Source organism: Pseudonaja textilis, chromosome 2, assembly GCF_049901715.1.
Source record: "Pseudonaja textilis isolate UNSWEBS1 chromosome 2, rPseTex1.2, whole genome shotgun sequence".
NCBI classification, from domain to species: domain Eukaryota; kingdom Metazoa; phylum Chordata; class Lepidosauria; order Squamata; family Elapidae; genus Pseudonaja; species Pseudonaja textilis.
Genome location: NC_141991.1, coordinates 163882918 through 163904564, shown reverse-complemented (window position 1 = coordinate 163904564; position 21647 = coordinate 163882918). Strand labels below are relative to the sequence as shown.

Sequence of the window (21647 nt, the reverse complement as noted above, 5' to 3'; positions counted from 1 at the left end):
GGATTGAGTCTGATACGTTTTCGCTATTGTGGCCCGTATCCAACAGCCTATTGTAGAAGGTGAGACCTTGCATTGCATCCCTCAGTGTAGGGCTGACAGGACAAGAATAAGGCCTCCGATTTTTCTAAGAGGCGCTGTGTGTTTGATATATAATTTCAATGCTCACCTCACATCAAGCCTATGCCATTGTAGCTCCATCCCTTGGGATGGTCTGGGGCAAAAGTTAGGGAGTATCAGGACCTGTGTTGCATGAAAACCAGAGTTAATTTTGGGTATAAGTGTAGGATCAGGCAAAGGACGACCCGGTCAGCGTGGTAAACACAAAGATCTTGTCTGATAGACAAGGCTTCTATCTCCGAAATATGACTAGCAGGAGCGACCACTACGAGGAAGAGTACTTTATACGTCAGAAATTGTAAACTTGACAACTTTCAATGGTTTGAAGGGGCTCTTAGTGAGTGCGACAAGGAACTAGTTAAGGTCCCAGGTGGAATAATGGTGTACCGCTGGAGGGCGTAAGGTCCGCATGCGTGGAAGATGGGAAAGGGAAAAAAAAGCCTTCACAAGTGAGAGCTTATGGCAAGGCCACCACCTATCTTTTCAAAGTATCAGGTGATAATCCCTAGTCAAGTCCCTTTTGCAAGAGCTCTCGAATTTGAGCCACAGAAAGAGAGGTGGGATCAGCCTGAGACTGGGTACCCCATTTGCAGAAACTGGACTATGTGGCATTGTAAATGCGAGTTGTTGAGGGGCGTCTAGTGGCTAGGACAGTGGCAATAACTCTGTTGGAAAACCTTTTCACTCTTAAGGCAACTCCACTGAACCTCCAGACAGTCAGTTGCAACTATTGAGGGTCCGGGTGTTGAAGGGGCCCCCTGAGATACGAAACCATGGCTGGTGGGATTCTCCATGGAGCTGATACGGGGAGACTGTGGAAGTCTGCAAACCACGGCTGTCTGGGCCAATAAGGAGCTACTGGAAGTAGTTCTGCCCTTGTGTCTAGCAATTCCTGGATGACCTTGGGAATCAGGGGAAGGGGCGTAAATGCATACAGGAATCCCGGGTCCAACGACAGCGGAGCGTGTTGAAGTTCTCCGCTCCTTGTTTGGGGCACCTGGAAAAAAAATCTCAGGAGCTGAGTGTTGAGGGCGGGGCGAACAGGTCCACCACCCGCTGGCCAAATGTCCTGACCACATTTTGAGAAGAGGGAGGGGTGGAGATGCCCCTCTGAGTGAACAATGGTGGCCCTGCTCACCCTGTCTGCCTGTGTATTTGACAGACCAGAAATGTGCTCTGCTCTGATGGAAAGTGACGATAAGTCTGTGTGGCTCCTTGAAAAGGCAGCCCCTGTTGATGGTTGGTCTGGTCCACCCGAACAGAGATATGAGGACCTTTGGTGGTACCCTGACAGTGTGTTTGGAGTTGCTTTGTCCAGAGCACTGGTACAGGAGCAGGAACCACTGGAGGGATGTAGCGGGGAGGTGGGCCCAAGGGGTGATAGAAATACATGAGATCATCTTGTCTAACAATTTTGATAGTTCAGCTAGGGACACCCTCTTAAGGCCCCTGACCTTAAGTAATTGCTGAATGCTATTTAGTCTATCTGGTGATAGGTAAACCTTGCCTTCCACTGTATCTATGACAGCCCCCAAATGGGTTATCCAAGTCGATGATGTTAGTTGACTCTTCTTCCAATTTCTTCCAATTTCTTAAGGAGCCATGCTTTTGTAGGGATTGTAATGTGTAGTGAGTGTCTTTGCTTGATGGACGGAAGGTGACAAAATCAAGATGTCATCGAGATAACACTAGATCTGTACAGGGATGTCTCTGAGATGAACAACTAGCGCTGCGATGACCTTAGTAAAGGTCCTAGTGGCAGAAGGTAGTCCAAAAGGAAGGGCCACATATTCAAAATGGTGGTTAGTATAACAGAATCTCAGAAATTTATAGTGGGAAGGCCTAATAGTAACATGCAGGTACATCTCCTTCAAGTCTATGGACGTGATGATGTCCCCCTTTCTGATACCAAGTAAGATAGGTTGCTGGGTATGCATTTAAAACCTGCGATGTACCAAGAAACGGTTGAGACGTTTCAGGTCTAATATCGCTCTCCATCCCCCAAACTTTTGGGCACCATGGAAAGATGTGAATAGAAACCTTGTCCTCGTTGAGTGGTAGCTACTGGTGGGATGGCTCATATATCCAGTAAATGTTGGATAGCTGAATCCATGAGATTACGTTTAATCGGTTCTCTGGAGAGAGGGCATGATGTGAAAATTCTGGGGGAGTGAACTGAAACTCTGCGCAAGGCTAAATCTGATCGTATCTCTGACCCAAGAATCAGAGGTTGAAAAGTCCCATTGGTCGGCGAATAATTTAAGGCGTCCGCCAACGGGGGTTAGGTCCCGGGAGTTATTTTGGACACTGAAAGGACATGTTTCCTGCTCCACGAAAGGATCTTTTGAATTGACCACCCCTTCTGCTCCTATCCCTGAAGTCGAACCTATCTGGCTGCTGTCCTGGTCTGAATGATGGGGGTCTCTGGTATCTGTGTGAAAAGGATCCCTGGTAAAGGGGTCAAAAAGGATCCCCTCCGAAAGGACTGGGGGTTTCTAGGATCTGAAGGGAAGGAAGAATCCCCCCCCTTTTTAAAACGGGTTTTGATTAGTAGCGGATCGAGGGAAGGGCCAAACAGTCTGTCTCCCACAATTGGGGAGGAAACCAGCTTGCCTTTGTGCTTAAAGTCGGCTTGCCAATGTTTTAACCATAGCAAGCGACGCGCTGTGACATGTGAAGTAATGGCCCTGGCTGAAAACTTGACTGCATGATAAGTTGCATCAGCGGAGAATTCAGCAGCAGCAATATGTTTAGCAATATCTTGGTGCGCTCTAGGATTAGAATTAGGGACATGTTCCTGTAAGAGGCGGAGCCATCTGATAGACGAATGCGTGAAGAAGGAGGCAGCCGTGGCTGCTCTGATGGCCCACGTGTCAGACTGATGGGCTCTGCGTAGGGCTAGCTCGGCCCGTTTTTCCCCCTGGCTTTAATGCCTCCAGTGCATCACTGGGGATGGGGGAGGACGCTAATCCCACTATAGGTTGATCTACCCCGGGAGTATTCAATGATTTTTAGAAATCAGGGGCCCAGTTGAAATGTTTCCTGTCATATCCAGTGGGGGTTGTGTACATGGCTGCAGAGGCCCACTGCTTCCGTACCAGGTCCGAAAACATGGGAGGGACTGGGGGACACTTCTGGTTGTCGGCTTCGGTGACAGCAGGGATTCGCCTTCTCTGCGATCCCTGCTGTGCTAGCCGCCTTGGTGCCTCCGATCCTGACGGATTTGGAGGCTAAGGCTGCCCTGTTGGGGCAGCTGAAGATAGGGGGGATCCGGACGGGGGTGAGGAGCGTCGCAAACCCCCCCCAGCCGGCAATAACCCCCTTCTCTCAAGACGGTGCAGTGGTGGTCTTTTATGGCCACCATAAAGAAGCCGGCAATTGGATAATAAAGAATGCGCAGGAGGGAGAAGGAGTTTTCTTTTTTTTTAAAGAAAGTTTTTTCTTGGTCGAACTGGGACCTTAAGGATATATTTAACACCTGGGAAAGTAATGACTTGGAAGCTATAATGTTCCCGATTGATGTTTTCAGCTACGAAGAAAAGTGACGAAAAGGGGAAGTTACTTTCCCTCCCTTATGGAATTAACAAATGGACAAGGGAAACTAGCCTTTTGATAGAAGGTAAAACCTAAACTCCTTTGTTATAAGTGGGAAGGGAGAGGCTTGGGAAAACAAATTTTTACTCTAAGACTTTGCTGGAGGAGATGCCTTGAAGATAAAGAGAATAGAAATTAATTCTAAGAAAGACTTAAAGCACAGATTGGACGTTTTTTCTTTCCCTAATTTGACTTCACCCCTAGAAGAGGGCTGCAAATTGTAAAAAGAAGAAGCTTGTACTCTGCCTGGACTGTTTGATGACTGTGGGACTTTGGGACTTTTGGGAACTGTTTTAAGTTTGGAAATAACTGATTGGTTTAAGAAGAGGATACAGAAAGAGAAGAAGAAACAGTTTAAAATGGCTCTATCTCTTGATGAACTAAAAAAACAATATTTAAAAATAAAGAAAGAAGGCAAAGACGTTATGGGAGAAGCCCTTTGTTTCCTAGATATGGCGCTTGTCATGTGTCAGCAAATTAAACAACAGCTGCAATAAGCCGAGGAAGAAGAAGCCATTTTTAATGAACTAAACAGTGTGACTAAGAAAGAAAGGAGAAAGAGGAGCGAAAAGGAAGGACTTAAGAAATAAAAAAAAGTTTATGAAAGAGAAAAAGAAGATGCAAAAACAACAGAATGCTAGGAAGCAAAAGGAAAGAGGAATGCAACAGAAAGGGGAAATCAAGAAGGCAGAGGTTTGGAGAGAAGGGGGTAAAAAGTTTAGGCGGGCTAAGAAGGAAAGGGAAAAGGGGGAAAAAAGTTACAAAGATATAAGACAAGATGGAGATAAGGAAACTTTTTTCAGGGATAATGGGTAACATATGGGTTTTTTTTAAAAAAAGGGAGGGATTCTGCAAAGTACACATGAGTATTGTAATAGTGGTATTTGTATTATAAGTAGATAATTAGAACTTTTTAAGATCTAATAAAAGACTAAAATATCAAGGTATAACTTTAAAAGGTTTAATAATGAATGATAATAAGTTTTAATAAAATACTAAAGGGAATGTTTAAAATATTAGTTTGAATATAGAGCTTAATGGATTAATGTGTTGATTGTTATGGATTTATTATTGTAGTATTGGTTTTTGAAATAGTAGAATGTACTAAGCAGAATCTGATTGGGATTTAGGTGTTATTTTAAATTTTAACTTAGGGGAATGATAGAAAGGCATCATACTCCGATTAGTGATTCCAGGGGAAACTATTCTTTCTTAAATTGGAAATGAGACAGATGTAAATGGAGAAATGGACAAAAGATATAAAAATATTTTTTTAAAAAAGCAAGATTAAATATATAAAACAGAATTAAGATGAGGCAAAAGGGGAGAGGAGTTATATAATAGATATAGAATGGTAAATAAGATGGGTAATGGTATATAAGAAGAGCGTGAATACAATTGAGTCCATACAAAAAGAGGTAATCTGGGGCCAAGTTACTTTCTAGAAGAAAGTTTTATGTTTTTATGTCTATGTTTTATGTGTGTGTGTTTAATTAAGAATTAAATAATAAAATCTCGGAAGAAGACTAGATGAGAATAATTATAAACAAGCCAGAGGAAAATATAAAGTTGATGACTGGATAGCAGATAAATCAGAAAGGAAATATGATTGAATAATGATTAAAGAGAAACAATGTGGAATTTGGTAAAGGGAATTTACGTGTTTATATGGAAATGGGATAAACTATAAGTACGTGATATAAAGCAATATGTTACCTGCCTTGTAAGGATCTACAATGGAAAGAGGTTTTATGTTTTTAATGTTTAATGATGTTTTGTTTTGTTTGTTTGTTGGTAAGAACAATAAAACTTGTTTTAAAAAAAACATGGGAGGGACTGGGATCACCTCTGCTTCAACTACTGGTTGGTTGAAGATCAGATCCTCTGGTCCCTCTTCCGCAGGAGCTGACGTGGTGGAAGGGGTCGACTTGTTTAGGCATGCAATATTTTTTGCCTTAAACAAGAGAGATCCGAAAGGCTGTGGGCGGAACAAACCTGTAAAAACAGTTGGTCAGGAATAAGACCCTCATCCGCAGACATTCCCCTTTCTAAGGGGTCTGCTTCTGACAGGGGCTCTCTATCATGTATTGATCCCAATTCAGTCTCCTCCATTTGATCAATGTGATCCACTTCTACTTCCTGCTCCTCCTCCTCTATCGGCCCTTGGAGGGGGGTCCCCCCTGTAAGTGTACCTGAGTATGGTTCTTCTCTGACCTGGTCAATGACCTCAGCGATTGGGAATCATGATCGGTGATCACAGGATATTCCCTGGTCATGACAGCGTGTTGAAGGCCCGCTGCGATTCCCTGGCGGAGTGAATGTGGTTTCAGGAGCTCTTCGCGTGGCCGGTGTCCCGGGCACTTGAGCCTGTTGGCCTTGGGGAGCCAAGCTGCGCCTGGATGAGAGGGAGAGATCTAGGAGAGGAGGAGGGTGTGAATAAACAGATGGACTGGAAGAGGAGAAGTCCTGTGGTACATTGTGCGCGCCTCTAGTGCGCCTGTCTATCTGCTTTTGTAAGGCTTTGTGAGCCTTATAGCGTCCCTTACTGAGGCTTTAGAAGTCTCTTTAGCCTGCTTAGGTCTGTGTTGAGATTTGGCTTTTGCCTTCAAGGATGAGGTCTGATAGATTCTACCATCTGCCATTTCGATTCAACTTGGAATTACAGTATGTTTGATATAAAATACTGAGAAGGCGGTTAGCACGCCCAGGGACCTGATCGGAGTCAAGACTGGTTGCCCTGATAATATTCTTATTGCACCCCCCCCCTTTTTATAGTACCTATGTAAAATGAGTCGTATCTCAGTAATAATACTTTATTGAGATTAAAATATTATACTGAAGAAAAGTTTTTCCTTTTTCTTTTTTTTAATTAATATTATTATTAATATGATTATGATTATTTTGTATTATTTTTCTTATAAGCAGTTTTATATATATATGGTAATAAGTATAGGAATGTAAATTGAGCAGCACAGTATAATGTAAAGCCAAAACAGCCAAATTGCGAACGCCTCAGGCCCGGGTTGATAATTGTAGGGGCCTTCAACAGCTTCCCTGCACAAGCGGACACAGGCCTGGGTGCTCACTGTTGTGCCGCTGAGGTAATTAGGCTGTGAGGGTTGAGCCAACGATTTAAAACGTAATAAATAGCCTCGAATGCACACAAGCTAAGATGAGGGTATAATAGTTCCCAGAATCTTGAAGGGAACCTGCTGCTCCGAGCAGAACTACATCACACAGCTCGAGAATAAAAAAGCAGGCACGCAGCCACGAGGTTTTGACAGCTCAAAATGGCCTCTGGCCATTAAGAGTTTTGGCGCGCTCCTCAAAGCGGCAACTTCCCGCCCAGTAAACGAATGGCCGCCGGAGATTGTTCTGTTAAGCTAATGGCGAGAAAAGTGGAAGTTATCACAAGTTCAAGTTCTCTACTTCAAGACAGCATTCAGAGAGGGGGAAGAGCGATACGACTCGATTTTGGAGCGAAAGGCTCACACCGCTGACAGAATAAGCGAGATAAAACGCTGTGGCAATCAAACTGGCAGGGGTAAAGAATTTTGGCTGTATAGAGGCGGCACGGAGCAGGGCCTAAGCACGAATCGGCGCTTCCCCTAATCAGACCTGTCAGGCTGAGAGATCAATTTGGGATAGAAAGCTAGAGACAAACTGATTAACTATCAAACCTGCTGGCCACGAAAGAATTTTTCCTGTTTCGGTCAAGGAAGAATCACAAGCACTGCCTATCTCTCACGAGGTTGAGCAAAAACTGGGGAATGCTGAAGAGGAGTCCTGTGGAGGAGGAGGAGCGTTCCACAAATTAAGCCCAGCCTACAAATGCAGAGACTGAAGCACCTCCCACTACTGGATGCTCTGAACAGCTCATAGGAGAAACATGTAACACTGACAAATACACCAGATTTAGACCAGAGGAGATACCAGTTCAAATCCTCATTCAAGCAGGCTGATACTATCTCAATTTGTTGTGAAGATGCATGAGGAAAAGCTCAATCATGGACAAAAAGTCCATTCAGTAAAATTGTTAATGATCTGTAAAATCTATAAAAATATTACAATAATTCACCTTTTTGCAATGAATTCTTCTTCCAAATCTTTATTATGAACCATCTCTATTTTATGAAACTTCCATAAAGATTCCAAATGGCACTGTATATCAAGGCAATTTTCATTCAGACGTTGTTTAATCTCATTATAGTCCCTCTGATTAGCAAGGCACTCTGTTAAAAAATCTAAACATAAAGAAAAGGAGACAAAAATATATAAAAAATAAGTATTCTCACCATGGTAGAGAGTACTGTAATTCTACAAAGATAATTTTAAATGTTTCAAAATCAATAAGAGCCATGGTGGCACAGCGGTTTGTATTGCAGGCTAACTTTGCCCTCTGCCAGGAGTTTGATACTGACTGGTTCAAGGTTAACTCAGCCTTCAATCCTTCTGAGGTTTTTTTTTTTAACAACAAACATAAAACAAACAAACAAAAAACAAAACCATCTTTCCATTGTACGGTGTGTCGGTTGGTACATATCTTTTGTGCACAATATCAGGCTAGCCAAATAAACTGGCGCTAACTGGTGCCACTGCATTCATTTTGATGTATATTCCCCATTGTGTGCCTGCTCACTATTTTATAATCCTTTCCTCTCCAATGAATGTAAACAGAAACATCAATTACATTCTTGCTAATTATCTCAGCACTGAGGTACCTGTTGCAAAGTGTGCTTGGAAGGAGTGGGGGAAAAGGGTTTGTAGGATTTGCCTTCTCATCAGCTTGTGAGTCATAAATCACTTAGGAAGCAAAGCCTTTAGTGTGGAAGTGATTAAAGTCTTATCAGTTATAGGCAGCAGCTGCCAATTGACTAAGTAAGGCAGGGGTGTCAAACTCAATTTCATTGAGGGCCACATCAGGGCTGTGGTTGGCCGGGGGGGTGACTGGGGGGGCATGGCCAACTTGACACCACTCCCCAAACTGCTGGCATGTTTCCTCTTCGCATTGGGTAGACCAGGCCGAAGCCATGCTGTCCTGATCTTTCCTCTTCGCATTGGGTAGACCAGGATGGTCCCACGGGGCGGATCCAACCATATCATGGGCCAGATCCAGACCCCGGGCCTTGAGTTTGACATTCCTGAAGTAAGGTCACAGAGTTGAGCTTGTTAACTTATGATTAGCAATTTTTAGAGAAACAATGGTATACAAGTAATCCTCAATTTACAACTACAATTGAGCCCAAAATTTCTATTGCTCAGCAAGACATTTGTTAAGTGAGTTTTCCCCATTTTACTACATTTCTTTCCACAGTTGTAAAGGGAATCATTGCAGCAGAGTTAAGTGAATCTAGCTTCCCATTGACTTAGCTTGTCAGAAGGTCGCGAAAATGGATATGACTCTGGGACACTGCAACTATCATAAAAATGAACCAGCATCCAAATTTTGATCATATGACCATAGGAATGTTGCAACAGTTGTGTGAAAAATGGTCATGTCACTTTTTTCAGTACCATTGTAACTTCAAATAGTCACTAAACTAATAGATGTAAGTCAAGGAACTACCTGTACTGCAGAAAAAAGCTACTCAAGAAAGAGTGATTCTTTATGTCATCTCTATGGGTGTGGGGGAGGAAAAAAAAACTAAATGATTGTCATGGTGAACATGTGACTTAGAAATACATGCCAATAAGGTTGTAAATTAAGGCATTGGTGACGAAGTTACTTTTTCATCACCATTGTAATTGCAAATGGTTACTGTCTGAGGCAGTCACTAAATGAGGACTAGTAGTGGCTGCACATGGCACAATTTCTGCTGTAAAAATTAATTTTCTTAACATTAGCCAACTCAGATCATGATACATCATGCCATAATATAGTTTATTAATGGAACTGTTGTTGCTATGTTTACCGTACCTTTATCAGGAGGTTTTTTAGGAATTGTAAATTTTTTCAGACAATTTTGATCCACCAAAAATAAACCCTTTATATTTTTCCTTATTACTTCCATCTTTGGTTCCATTTCTATTTTGTTTTCAATCTAAATTAAGGACAAAAAGCAGATATTGTATCAAATTACATGCTTAATTGATTTCTTTTTAAATATTATGTTTAGTTGCTTTGCTTTTGAATTGTGTTCCATCTTTCTTTTTTCCAGTTTTAATCCAAACTAATTCCCATAACTTCAGAAACAAAAATAAGAAAACAAAAACACTTAGTTTTGCTTTTTTGAAATACCAAAACCAGGTAGCTATAATTACAGTGGACATCACTTAAATCTTTTTCAAATTCAAAATCAAATTAAATGCTTCAGTATAATTGTAGTTTAAGTTAAGAATAAGATTTCAGCAATACATTTTATTTATTTAATAACTACTGAGCTAAAGGATTTGTGAAGGCACCTATATTAACCAGACACTAGAGGGAGATAAAGTACATGCTTATCAATCAGAACATAATACTTTGCATTCTTTCTATCCTGTTTTTTCTCCAGTATCACAGCTTTTTAGGCTATACATTTGCAGAGAAAACTTATTTATTATTATACTATAAAACTTTTTTTTAAGGCTTTAAGGATGAAGTGTAAGGAATAATTTGTCAACTTTGAAGCAAACCTGGCTGAACCCATCTAGTGCTGCCTTCAAGTTGCCATGAAGCCTGAGAAGGAAGGGGAGGGGGGGAAGTAGATAGCCCAGCTTATAGTCAAAATAAAGTTTTGCTGTGGGAACCAAGGTCATTGTAACAGGTGACTGGAGGAGGAGGAGGAGAGAAGCCTGCCAGCTGCATTCATTGGACCATGTGATGTGGCATCCATTTGCAACTCTTTTAAAATTGTCTCTTCTATCTTCAGAATCTCTGGAAAAGATGAAACTTCAGGGCTACCGTGCCAGTTGCAGATAGTTGTTCTGAAGCCTTTATTTTTTAATTAAAGCACTGCACAACTTTATTAATAAGTGCAATAAAAATTATGATGGATACTTTTATTGCATTGGAGCAGGGAAATGGATGGTTGAAATGAAACTGAAAGAAAAATAGTAGGGGGAAAATAAAATTGGGAGGAATGTGAAAGGGTTAGTGGAACAAGAAAGGAGAAAATTGCTCTTCATGTGTAAAGGAAAACTGTGGTGTGATGGGAAAGAGGACAAACCAAAGATGTGCTGCACTTTGAGCTTGCCAGAATAGCTATGCAATCCAGGAATATATTTGGGTTAAAAAGGTGACAGCAGAGTGTTCTAGAACAGGGGTCCCCAACCCCAGTACTGGTCCATGGCCTGCTAGGAACTGAGCCACATAAGCACTGGGCAAGTGAGCAAAGCTTCATCTGGTACGCGCAGGATCTAGGTTGTGTGCACAACCATTCCCCTTCCCTAGGTCCATGGAAAAATTGTCTTCCACAAAACAGGTCCCTGGTGCCAGAAAGGTTGGGAACTGCTCTGGAACAAACATGCTACTTGAAAGCTACTTCGAAGCTTGTAATCCAAATGGCAACACATTCTTAAAACAAAATTATGGCCATCATTTCTGTTTCACTGAGTTAGAACTCCAGAAAAATGACATCCAGGATCAGAGGAGATTCTCCAACCATACACTTGGTATGGTTTTTCTAGAGTCCTTATCTGCAGTAAGAGAAAAGCGGCCCCTCCCCATAGACACCATCCTTTCAAAACTATTTACCTCTAGTCTGTGAATATAATCCACCCACTCTTCAGGTAATTACTTGAGGATAAAAGCTACTCTTCTTAAATAGGATACTAGTTCTTTGAGATTGTGAAGAAAGGATACTGCTATATTAGCAGGCGTAAAGAAATAACCAAGCATTTTCTTATCATTATGGCAGGACTGAAAATGTAAGGAATGCAGAGCAAAAAAAAAGAAAATAACCAACAAACCTCAGAGAACTTAAAAGATGGAAGGGCAAGGAAATCAACAAGATCAGGATATATAAAAGAGAGAGCTTGTTGACCTCTGTGAGAAAATCAACTAGCAATGTGTTAACAATTATGACATTTGTATCCCTAAGCCAAAACCATCTTGTGTAATCAGTTCCTACAAAGTTATTCCTGTCAAGTTTTAACACTGTATGTATAAACTGATCCTCTGAGTAAATCAGAGATAGACTACAACAGCTCTTCCTTACCCAAAACACTATACTACCAGAAAAAGAAATGAGAAGACAGAAATTGTCTCAAATGAGACTTGCGTGCCTTCTAAAGAGTGTGCACGGGAGTGGGAACAGTTTCAGAAGTGAACAAATAAAACACTTCCTTCATCCCCATATAGGTAAATGTAAAAGTAAAGGTCCAGTTGTGTCTGACTCTAGGGGGTAAGTGCTCTCTGTTTCTTAGCCAAGGGAGCCAAGCATTGTCTGAAGACATTTCCACAGTTATGTGGCCAGCATGACTATACAATGAGGTGCGTGGAACTTTGTTCCTTTCCACCATTTATCTACTCAAATTTGCATGCTTTCAAATTGCTAGGTGGGCAGAAACTGGAGCAAGCAATGGGAGCTCACCCTGTTGCATGGTGTCATGTATCAAACCCAGGACGTCAGCTTTCCAGCTGATAAGCTCAGCATTTTAAACCGCTGAGCCATTCTGCCCCCTCCTCATTATGTGCTATACAGCAAATCTTAATTTTTCATAACTTTACAGCACTGATGAGTAGTCAGCTCAGAAACGGATCCATCCCTCTATAATACACTCAAGGGTTTTTTTTGTTTTAACATAAGAACATACAGGTTTCCCTACTATAATTTCTCTACCATATTTATTCTCTATAATGGAGGGTTGAAAAGATTAATTTCCTTTGCTTTTGAAGAGGGTGTTTTTAAACACAGTTTAAAAGATATCCACAGTTTAAATTTATATCCAGAATACACAAAAATTGCTACCTTGTTTTTTGGGTTAACCAACTTTCAAAGGTAGGCATCCAGTCATGCATATTTGCTTTTAAAGAAAAAAATGAATTCTTCTGGTTGAAAAAAACTGACAGAAAGATATAACATATAGCAGAGAGCAACTTTTTTAAAGTCAAAGTTTCAAATATTCAAACACCCTGGTTTATGATAGGCTTTTCAGTCTATTTTAAGTCTTCAAACTCTACCACTCTAAACAATATTGGCAATGGCATCACCACAATTCTAGTCCAAGCCACAGAGAGAGCAAAAGGGGAAGTTTAGCTGCCAGACACCTTAGTACCTCTTCTACTATGGCGTTTTGTGAAGGATATTTCCAAAGCCAAATGTTATCACTGAAAATAAGGAGATGTGAACTAGGATGATCCAAATGCTCAGGTACATACGATCAAGATACAGGTAATATTTAACACTCCTATGGCCTTTTTTCATTGCTAAAAGAACTTTCTCCAACTACATCACTGACATTTACAAATTCACATTGTTGAACTTATAAATTTGCCCATCCCAGGAAAGAAATCTCCATATCTACGACACTACCCCATTCAGTTTGCTTTTCTCATTCTGTGTTATTGTCCCATCCATTAACATTTTCATTCCCACTTCCCAAAGCAGGAAGAGTGTGAGAACATCTCTTCCTACAAATCTTATTAAAAAGCATTAAGTTGTGAGCTGTAGTTTACTTCATCAGATACACAGTTGAGTAATACAGCTTTCTTCCTATAATTTCCTCCTACATTAGAACAAGTACAATGCATCCCTGTCTTAGGGTTTTCACATTTCAAACTGTTTACCATTTTAAAAGTTAAGCCACTTATTAAAGACTTAGATCCTGCATACAATGTAACTAACTTTTCACTAGACACACAAAGGCTTCTATTATGCTCATTATTAAGATGCCATATAGATGAGCAAGGGGTACTCTTCATCACAGTCAATAAACTAGTTGCTGTTTAATAAATTCAAGCTTCCCACTCATCTTCTGAATATTAGACTAGAACAAATAACTTATATATCTAATGTAAACCAAATATTATGAATTTTCTATTAAAATCCTTGAAAAGTATTTTAAACCATCATTTGAAAAACCTATCTAGCTTCTGGATTTTCTCTAAGTCAGTTAATATAGATGAAGAATCCATTGCATTATTCTATCCTAATACTATTCTTCAATATCATCACATTATCTTATCAAACTAAACTGGAAACACTTATCCAGGAATAGGCAAACTGTATTCTTCTATACATTGGGAAATTTAATCTTCAAACAACCTCAACCAGAATTTCTAATAGTGAGTGATGCTGAGCAGCAATCTTGAGAAAACCAAACATTATCTACCATAAACTATATTCAATAAATGTAAAGGGAATAATGAAAATATGTAATAATGAAAACTAACTGAAAATTTCATAATACTAGAAAAGGAGAATTTGCTGCTCTGAAATAGTATAATAATCACTTCACACTTGAATCTCATTGTAATTTAAATAAAATAACCAATAGTTGTGAATTAATTATATAAGTATCGTTTACCAGCTATTACATAAGTTTCATAATACATAACATAAAATTACATACGCATGTTTAAAAGCCTGCTTATATAAACATTCATTCATAAAATATTTTCTTTTATGCATACTGAGTGCATTTGCACCAAGACCAATTCCTTGTGTGTCCCATCACACTTGGCCAATAAAGAATTCTATTCTTTTCTATAAATTCTAGTATCAGTTCAACCACATTACTTATTAGAATTCTACTATGAATTCAGCCATAACTGTCCTTGTTGAGAAATGTTGATAATTTTCCGCATGAATTGCACAATTAAAGGGCTACATGATCTACATCTATTTCTGAGTGTCCTAAAAGGCAATCTGATAATTTGAGTCTCTTATTAAATAGGATATAAAACGAAGCATCCATTTTTTTTTTGAAAAAAAAAAAAGCATTATTTAAAAGTTGTGCAATGTGCTTCCAGGATGTTTTATAACATCTACTAGAAACTAAATATTATGTTCAGATTTATTTACTGTTCCTCAGACTACCGTAATTTTCAATAGTAACTAAACTGTTCCAAAGAGGCATAATGAAAAATACTAACTGCAAAAATCATTGCCAAACATAAGAAATATTAAAATCTAATCCCTTCCCTTTCTTATCAACAAATTGCAGATAATTCCTTTATAAATGGAAGCCCCATGGAATTAAAAGATATTAAATACATTGCAACCCAATACAGTATCTCTTGGCTTACATTACCTTGTTTGTAGACTTGTAGTAGAAATTAGACCATGATAAACTTTAAAAGAAGGATAGGAAAGGGTTCAAGTTTCTTGTTTGCTTGATTTCGATATTAAGAACCTCAATAATAAACCTTAAAATAACTTTTGAAGAAGCTAATGCATTTTTCATAGGAATAATCAAGTAAAAATGTTTAAAGAATATTTAAGCAATAACTTTTATTACCGTATCTAAACTCCAATGAATATGATATTTGCCTTCCAGTTAAACTATTTTATACTTTAACAAAAGAGGCTTAATGCATACTTAAGTTATTAATATACAATTTAAAGCTTTAAGTAATTGCTAACAACCCACTGTTAATCTAAGTGAACAAAATCTACTGCAGCATGTTTCTACATAAGACTGTTCCTGCAAATGTCTAACACAAAAGCAAGGAACAGAGACTTCAATCTGTATAGATGGATGGCATTTAGATTTTAATCTCTTTAATGCATACAAACATGTAAGAGTATCTCTAAATAGGATTGAACAGATACAGCGCTCAAGGTTAAAACCAATCATACAAGCCAGGAACTAGAGAGGAAGAGTACTAAAGTACTAGTTATAAACGAGTACTACATGTTCCTATTGTGAAAACAGCTGGGGACCAGGGCAAAAGAAACTCGGAGCAAAAGACAGCGCAAGTCAACTTGTTACATCGCCTCAGTCCAAAGCCTATTGTATTGGATTCACAACCAAAAGGGCGAAAGGGGGAGGCGGGGGGGGGGGCGGCCTGTAACGAATTGTTAACGGCTATTTGCCGCATTAACGAAATGGAACCTTCACAATCAAACTCCACTCGAGCACTTCCAACGGCTCAGCAACGAGCAACGCTATGGAGAACGGGACGGGGGTGGGGTGGTCGTTGCTTTCAAGCCCTCCTTTGACTTTAAAAGACACCTGGAGTTTTTAACCTCTGCTGGACTGAGCGGAGTCCAGGAACACTCGCTTATTTTGATCCCGAACAGAGAAACTTTAATCTAACCCGCGGTCTCCGCCTCAGCCGCAAGCGGCGAGTTTCTCGCCTCAAGCGGGACAACAGCGCCGGCACTGAAACTTTTACTTGGGAACGAGGACAACCGGGATCCGACAGGGAGCAATGAGTAACTTTTCCAAACTACAAGGACCCAAAGATCCTGGGAACCGAGCACGGAGGGACTCCTCCGACCCCATCCCGAGTAAAAAGCGAAGGAATAATCAGCTGGTCACTCACGGTCGATCCGTGACCACTACCATCCTCCCGCCTACATAAAGCGTCTTCAGAACTTCCCTTGGATTCTCCTCCATCCCGCTCCCTGCTGCACTTCTCTTGCCGCCGCGCCAGGCTGGGCTCCGGGATCCCCGTCCGAGCGGCGCATCCAAGATGCTGCTTGGGCGCCCATTGCCTCGGGCGGACGTTAAGCTCCTGCTGCTGACGCGCCACCGCCACCATCGCAACCAACTGCAGCGCCAGCCCAGGGCGCAGCCCTCTATAGGCTCCTCAGGATCAGGGCGGGGCGGAGCCGAAGCCAAGCATCTTTTACCGTTCTCGGCGGGGGCGGGATCTTTGCCGGCCGAGCTCTTTAATCCTCCTCTTCAGGAAAGGACCTCTGGGTTTCCGTGACAGGCGGAGGCTGGGCTCCCACTTGTAGCACGCGAAGATTCTTTTTCGCCCTACGACCAGCGGTGTCAAATTGGCGGGCCGCGGGCCGGACGAATCACGCGCAGGCTACGCCCATCCCGGCTTCGCAAAGGCAAAAAAAATCCGTTGCGATATACGTCACGTGAGGCGATCTAGTTTGACAGAACGCCTCGCGTCAGAAACTTCAAGAATTCTCTAGTAAACCCAAGTCGAACAAGATCTTGGTGTAGCTGAATGTCGGTTTCCTTTCCAACTACATAAAAGATGCCCTATGTTGTTTATCGCATATCTCTCGCAGAATCAAGAATAGAATGGAATAGAATAGAATAGAATAGAATTCTTTTATTGCCCAAGTGTGATTGGACACGCAAGGAATTTGTCTTGATTGTAAATGCTCTCAGTATACATACATAAAAGAAAAGGTACATTCGTCGAGAGACGAGAATCATAACGTACAACATTTAATAATAGTCATAGGGTACAATAAGCAATCAAATCATACTAGGAAACAGTCAATATAAATCGTTAGGATACAAGAAGCAAGGTAACAGTCATACAGTCACAAGTGGGAGGGGATGGGTGATAAGGAATGATGAGAAGATTAATAGTAATAGTAGTGCAGACTTTGTAATTAGTTGGACAGTGTTGAGGGAATTATTTGTTTAGCAGAGTGATGGCACTCAGGAAAAAAAAACTTCTTGTGTCTAGTTGTAAATAGAAGTAAATGAAGTAAGCACATAAAGGAAGCATCTTTAATAAATGCAGCTCTACTACTTTACATTTAAACTATATACAGTATAATACTAGCTGGATACCTGTGCTTTGCTATGGGCTTAGTTTTGGGGAAGGAAAATAAGGGGGGCGGGAAATCTGCTTCTGCCTACCAGCACCAATCAGTATTCATCTGGCTGGCGTTCTGTCAGTGTGAGAATTGAGGGCTGTTTGGAAACTGAAACAGTATTTGCTGTGTGACTATTCTGTACTAAAGTAGGTTGCTGCTGTGAAACTAAAACTGAAACTCCTCTGTTTGTTTTGCATTTGGAACAGATTTCTTTTCAGGTGGAGTCGGGGAGTAGAACTCCTTAGCATCAGAGTGTGTTAATAATATCCGAAATACTAATGCTCTGATGGTCATTTCAAAAAATCCTTTCTTAATGAGCACCTAGAAACCAAGAGGAACATATGAGCCAAACTTCAAGTTTGTAAGCTTTACGGTTCTGGAGATTTTGTGATGATGCTTGAGTGGTATTTCACTTTTATATATATAGATTGGATTGTGCAGATTGTAGCCCATCCTTTTCCTTATGATTCCCAATAATACTTGGCTGTTCCTAACAATGATTCTGCCTGAATTTCAACTGTGGAGTTGTCTTGGTGTCAGTTATGTAGCTAAATTTGTTCATGATACTAAGCCAATGTGTGGCTTCAGATTAACAAATATTCTGGGTACTTCATATGCATTCTTCAGGGTGACTACATGCATAACTGTTTTTGATGTTTTGATAAGTAACTGAAAAATTCACAGTCTGTACAGCCCCTTCTCTACTTTGTGGCTTACTTTAGTTTTAATATGCCTGCTGCTGTATAACACTGTATAGTGCTGGGTGCAACTAATTCCCAATACAGAATTTAATCAACCTTCTACCTCTACCTTCTGGATTAAAATTACTACAGTTCTACCACAACAACAAGATGTACAATCTATGGTGCTTGACAGACTTTTTTTTTAAGATCAGGTGACCTATGGTTGCCAAAAGAAACACACTCTTCCACCTGATCAGCGACCAACATCAATTGCTGCCATTTTTCTTCCAATAATTAATCCTTTATTAGGATGAGATTGGGTAGGATAGCAAAACCATTTCCCGATTGTCCTTTCTGAAATAAAAAATGAGTAGGGATATCGATGTCTAACTCCATTTCAACCTTTGTGTCTTTCTGGGCCCGAAAGCTGTATATTAGTTATTAGTAATTAGGATATTTTCTCAGAACCCTGTAACCACAGTATGAACCCTCCCTGGCAACTCTTTCTTAGTCCCTATGAAAGTACCTTTGTTTCATCCTCAACTCACAACTGAGATAGCTTCTTCCATCACCTGTCCTATGTTATCCACCTCTTACAATACTAGACAACATAGTATCAACAGTAGAGACCTTCAAATTTCTAGGTTCTATCATATCACAAGACCTAAAATGGAACCTAACATTAAAAACGTCATCAAAAAAGCACAACAAAGAATGTTCTTTCTGCGCCAACTCAGAAAGCTCAAACTGCCCAAGGAGCTGCTGATTCAGTTCTACAGAGGAATTATTAAGTCTGTCATCTGCACATCTATAACTGTCTGGTTTGGTTCTGCAACCCAACAAAACAGACAGAGACTCCAGAGAGTAATTAGGACTGCAGAGAAAACAATTACTACCAACCTGCCTTCCATCAAGGACCTGTATACTGCACGAGTCAAAAAGAGGGCTGTGAAAATATTTACAGACCTCTCACATCTAGGACATAAACTGTTTCAACTCCTATCCACAAAACGACGCTATAGAGCACTGCACACCAAAACAACTAGACACAAGTTTTCCCCCGAAAGCCATCACTCTGCTAAACAAATAATTCCCTCAACACTGTTCAACTATTACTGCACTACTATTACTTTAATCTTCTCATCACTCCTTATCGCCCATCCCCTCCCACTTGTGACTCTGTAACTTTGTCGCTTGTATTCTTATGATTTATATTGACTGTTTCCTAGTATGATTTGATTGCTTATTGTACCCTATGACTATCATTAAGTGTTGATTCTTGACTCTTTACGAATGTGTATTTTCTTTTATGTACACTGAAAGCATTTGCACCAAGACAAATTCCTTGTGTGTCCAATCACACTTGGCCAATAAAGAATTCTATTCTATTCTATTCTATCCTATCCTATTGAGGGACAATCAAGAGCATCCTGTCATATTGCATTACTGTCTGGTTTGGAAGTATTACAGGTTATCCCTGGGTTAAGAACATTCCCTTAGCGAATGTTCAAAGTTACATGATAAGCACCCCCAATGTTTATGAACAAGTCCTGAAATTATGAATATTGCAGCACCATGGCAGTTGTTTGCTCTTATCAATGACCATAAAGGCTCTGCAACATTTGCCTCACCTATTCCCCCCACCCTAGCAGGTCACAGTACTCCACAGCACTTCACCTGTGAAGACCCACTAGCGAAGATCTCCTCTCTGTTGCGGTTTCTTTGTCTGCTTCATTGCTTCAGGCTATCGGTGCATTCAGAGAACACAGGCCTAATGTACCACAAGATCTTGTGCTACTGATCTTGTGTGATCTCATACTTTAGGCCTCTATTCTCTGCAATTTGAGGCCTGGACATCTGGAAATGGAGGGAAGGCTTTGGTCCTTCAAGCCTTCCCTCCATTTGCCATTTCTTTGCCAAAGCCTGCAGGGAGATTGTGTTCCTGTAGGCTTTGGCAGCCCTTTGCAAAAAGCCTTTGTTGGCACCAGTGGAGCTTGGGAGGGGCAGACACCTCTCTCTGAAGTTCTGTTCCTACCTACCGGCAAAGGGTTTTTGAAAGGGGCTGCAATCCTCAAGCGCTTTGCCAATGAGATAGAGGCCCAGAGGGCCATGTGCGCATTCTGGGCCTGCTTTCTTGCCAGAGATGTGATTGATGAGGTGGTTAGTATTCAGAAAGATGGCCCCTATATTTAAATGAGAACATATTTGGACACACACACATGTTGTGCTTTGCAAAATGTTGTATTTCACTGCATTTCTCTCTCCTCCAGTTTATTAATTTATCTGCATCAATCTAGTCTGTGCTCAAACCAAGAGTAAAAGTAAATCAAATATAGCCCTGAGTAAAACACTTACCTTCTCTTTCTAACCTTCCTTTGGGGCTATATATATTTGATTTTGTTTGGTTACTATGAATAGCATCTGGTTAGTATTCAAAGATTCTTCTTAAAACATTTCTTCAGAATGTCTTCATTTTTTCTTGTTTTTATTTCAAGCCAAAAATTAGGTCTTAAAACAGCATGAGGCCAAGTACAGAACTTGTTAAGCTGTTTCACTGAGGACATCTATTAATTCTTAATTACTATTCAATGTTTGTGTAAAGAAGAAAGACAAGTTACCAACAATTCCTGCAGGTACCTAGTGTATTAGGTGTGTGAAAGGAATAAGTATCTGCCTGTTGTACAATATTTCAGGATTTCTGCTCAGGGCAGTGAATTCTAGGCTTTTAGTTAGCAAGCCTATTGCCTTGAAACCAAGATGTCTGAGTTGGAGGTATTTAGATTGCCACAGAGATAGGCAGACAAGATCTTCTGGGCAATAATATTACATAGTCTACCTGAAAATACAGCTAGCTCTTACATAATCAATGTAAATGAAATTTTCTTTTTTTTCTTTCAAAAGATAAGCACTAGTCTCCCGAAACCATTATAAAATATATCTATTAGTCAGTTTTAGAAGCAATCACAGCAAAGGGAACATTAAATTTAATCCTAAATTTTGGCTGTTATTGAATGAGAGATGTAAATATTGTGAACCAATTACTAAGCAGTAACTATAATGCTATTTCTTTTAGAATATATGCAAATGGGAAATTATCAGGAAGATTCAAACATATTTGAATCCTGCTGATGGAGAAGTAGTAAAGATTACTGAGACCAATTTTTTTCATAATGCATTTAAAAACAGCAATAACTGAAGCTCACCTGAAAATTGTTCCACAACATAGGAATGGCTTGTATGTCCTATCAAAGAGAAGAAGAAAAAAAACCCTCTGGTAGAAAATTTTTTATATACATATATTTTCTATACTGAGAGAAAAGGGAAAGAATTAAGAATTGGGAAAAATAAATACAATAGAGACATTCTAGGACATCTTGAGAGATTTATACAAAAGCAAGTTAGAAGGCCCTGATAGCAACCAACTATGAATTCTTAAAAATATATATAAAACTCCTTCTAAGCATGTAGAGGTACAAGTTTTACTAAAAGAAAATCAGCATAGATTCAGCAAAGGTTAATCCTGCCTCTTTTGTGACCTGACAGGTATAAGGATGGAGATAACTCTCTTGAAATGGTACAGCTTAGATTTTTT

General features: G+C 40.2%; 1 protein-coding gene across 8 annotated transcripts in view; it reads right to left on the bottom strand.

Moving 5' to 3' along the window:
* TEX15 (testis expressed 15, meiosis and synapsis associated) overlaps nucleotides 1–16540 on the bottom strand; it is a 38369-nt gene extending 21829 nt beyond the window's left edge. For 6 of the 8 annotated variants that reach the window (XR_015742111.1, XR_015742110.1, XM_087926312.1 and 3 more), the window contains exons 1-3: nucleotides 16124–16539; nucleotides 9629–9752; nucleotides 7790–7955 (exon numbers count right to left, since the gene is read on the bottom strand). Coding sequence is in view for 6 of the 8 variants with exons in the window: in XM_087926312.1 (XP_087782438.1) it covers nucleotides 7790–7955; nucleotides 9629–9752; nucleotides 16124–16342 (509 nt within the window). In the remaining 2 variants the exon portion in view is untranslated. Of the gene's footprint in view, nucleotides 1–7789; nucleotides 8853–9628; nucleotides 9753–16123 lie in introns of those variants that run through there. The other 2 variants (XM_087926308.1, XM_087926307.1) reach the window with 2 other exon arrangements.
* Nucleotides 16541–21647: the final 5107 nt, after the last annotated feature.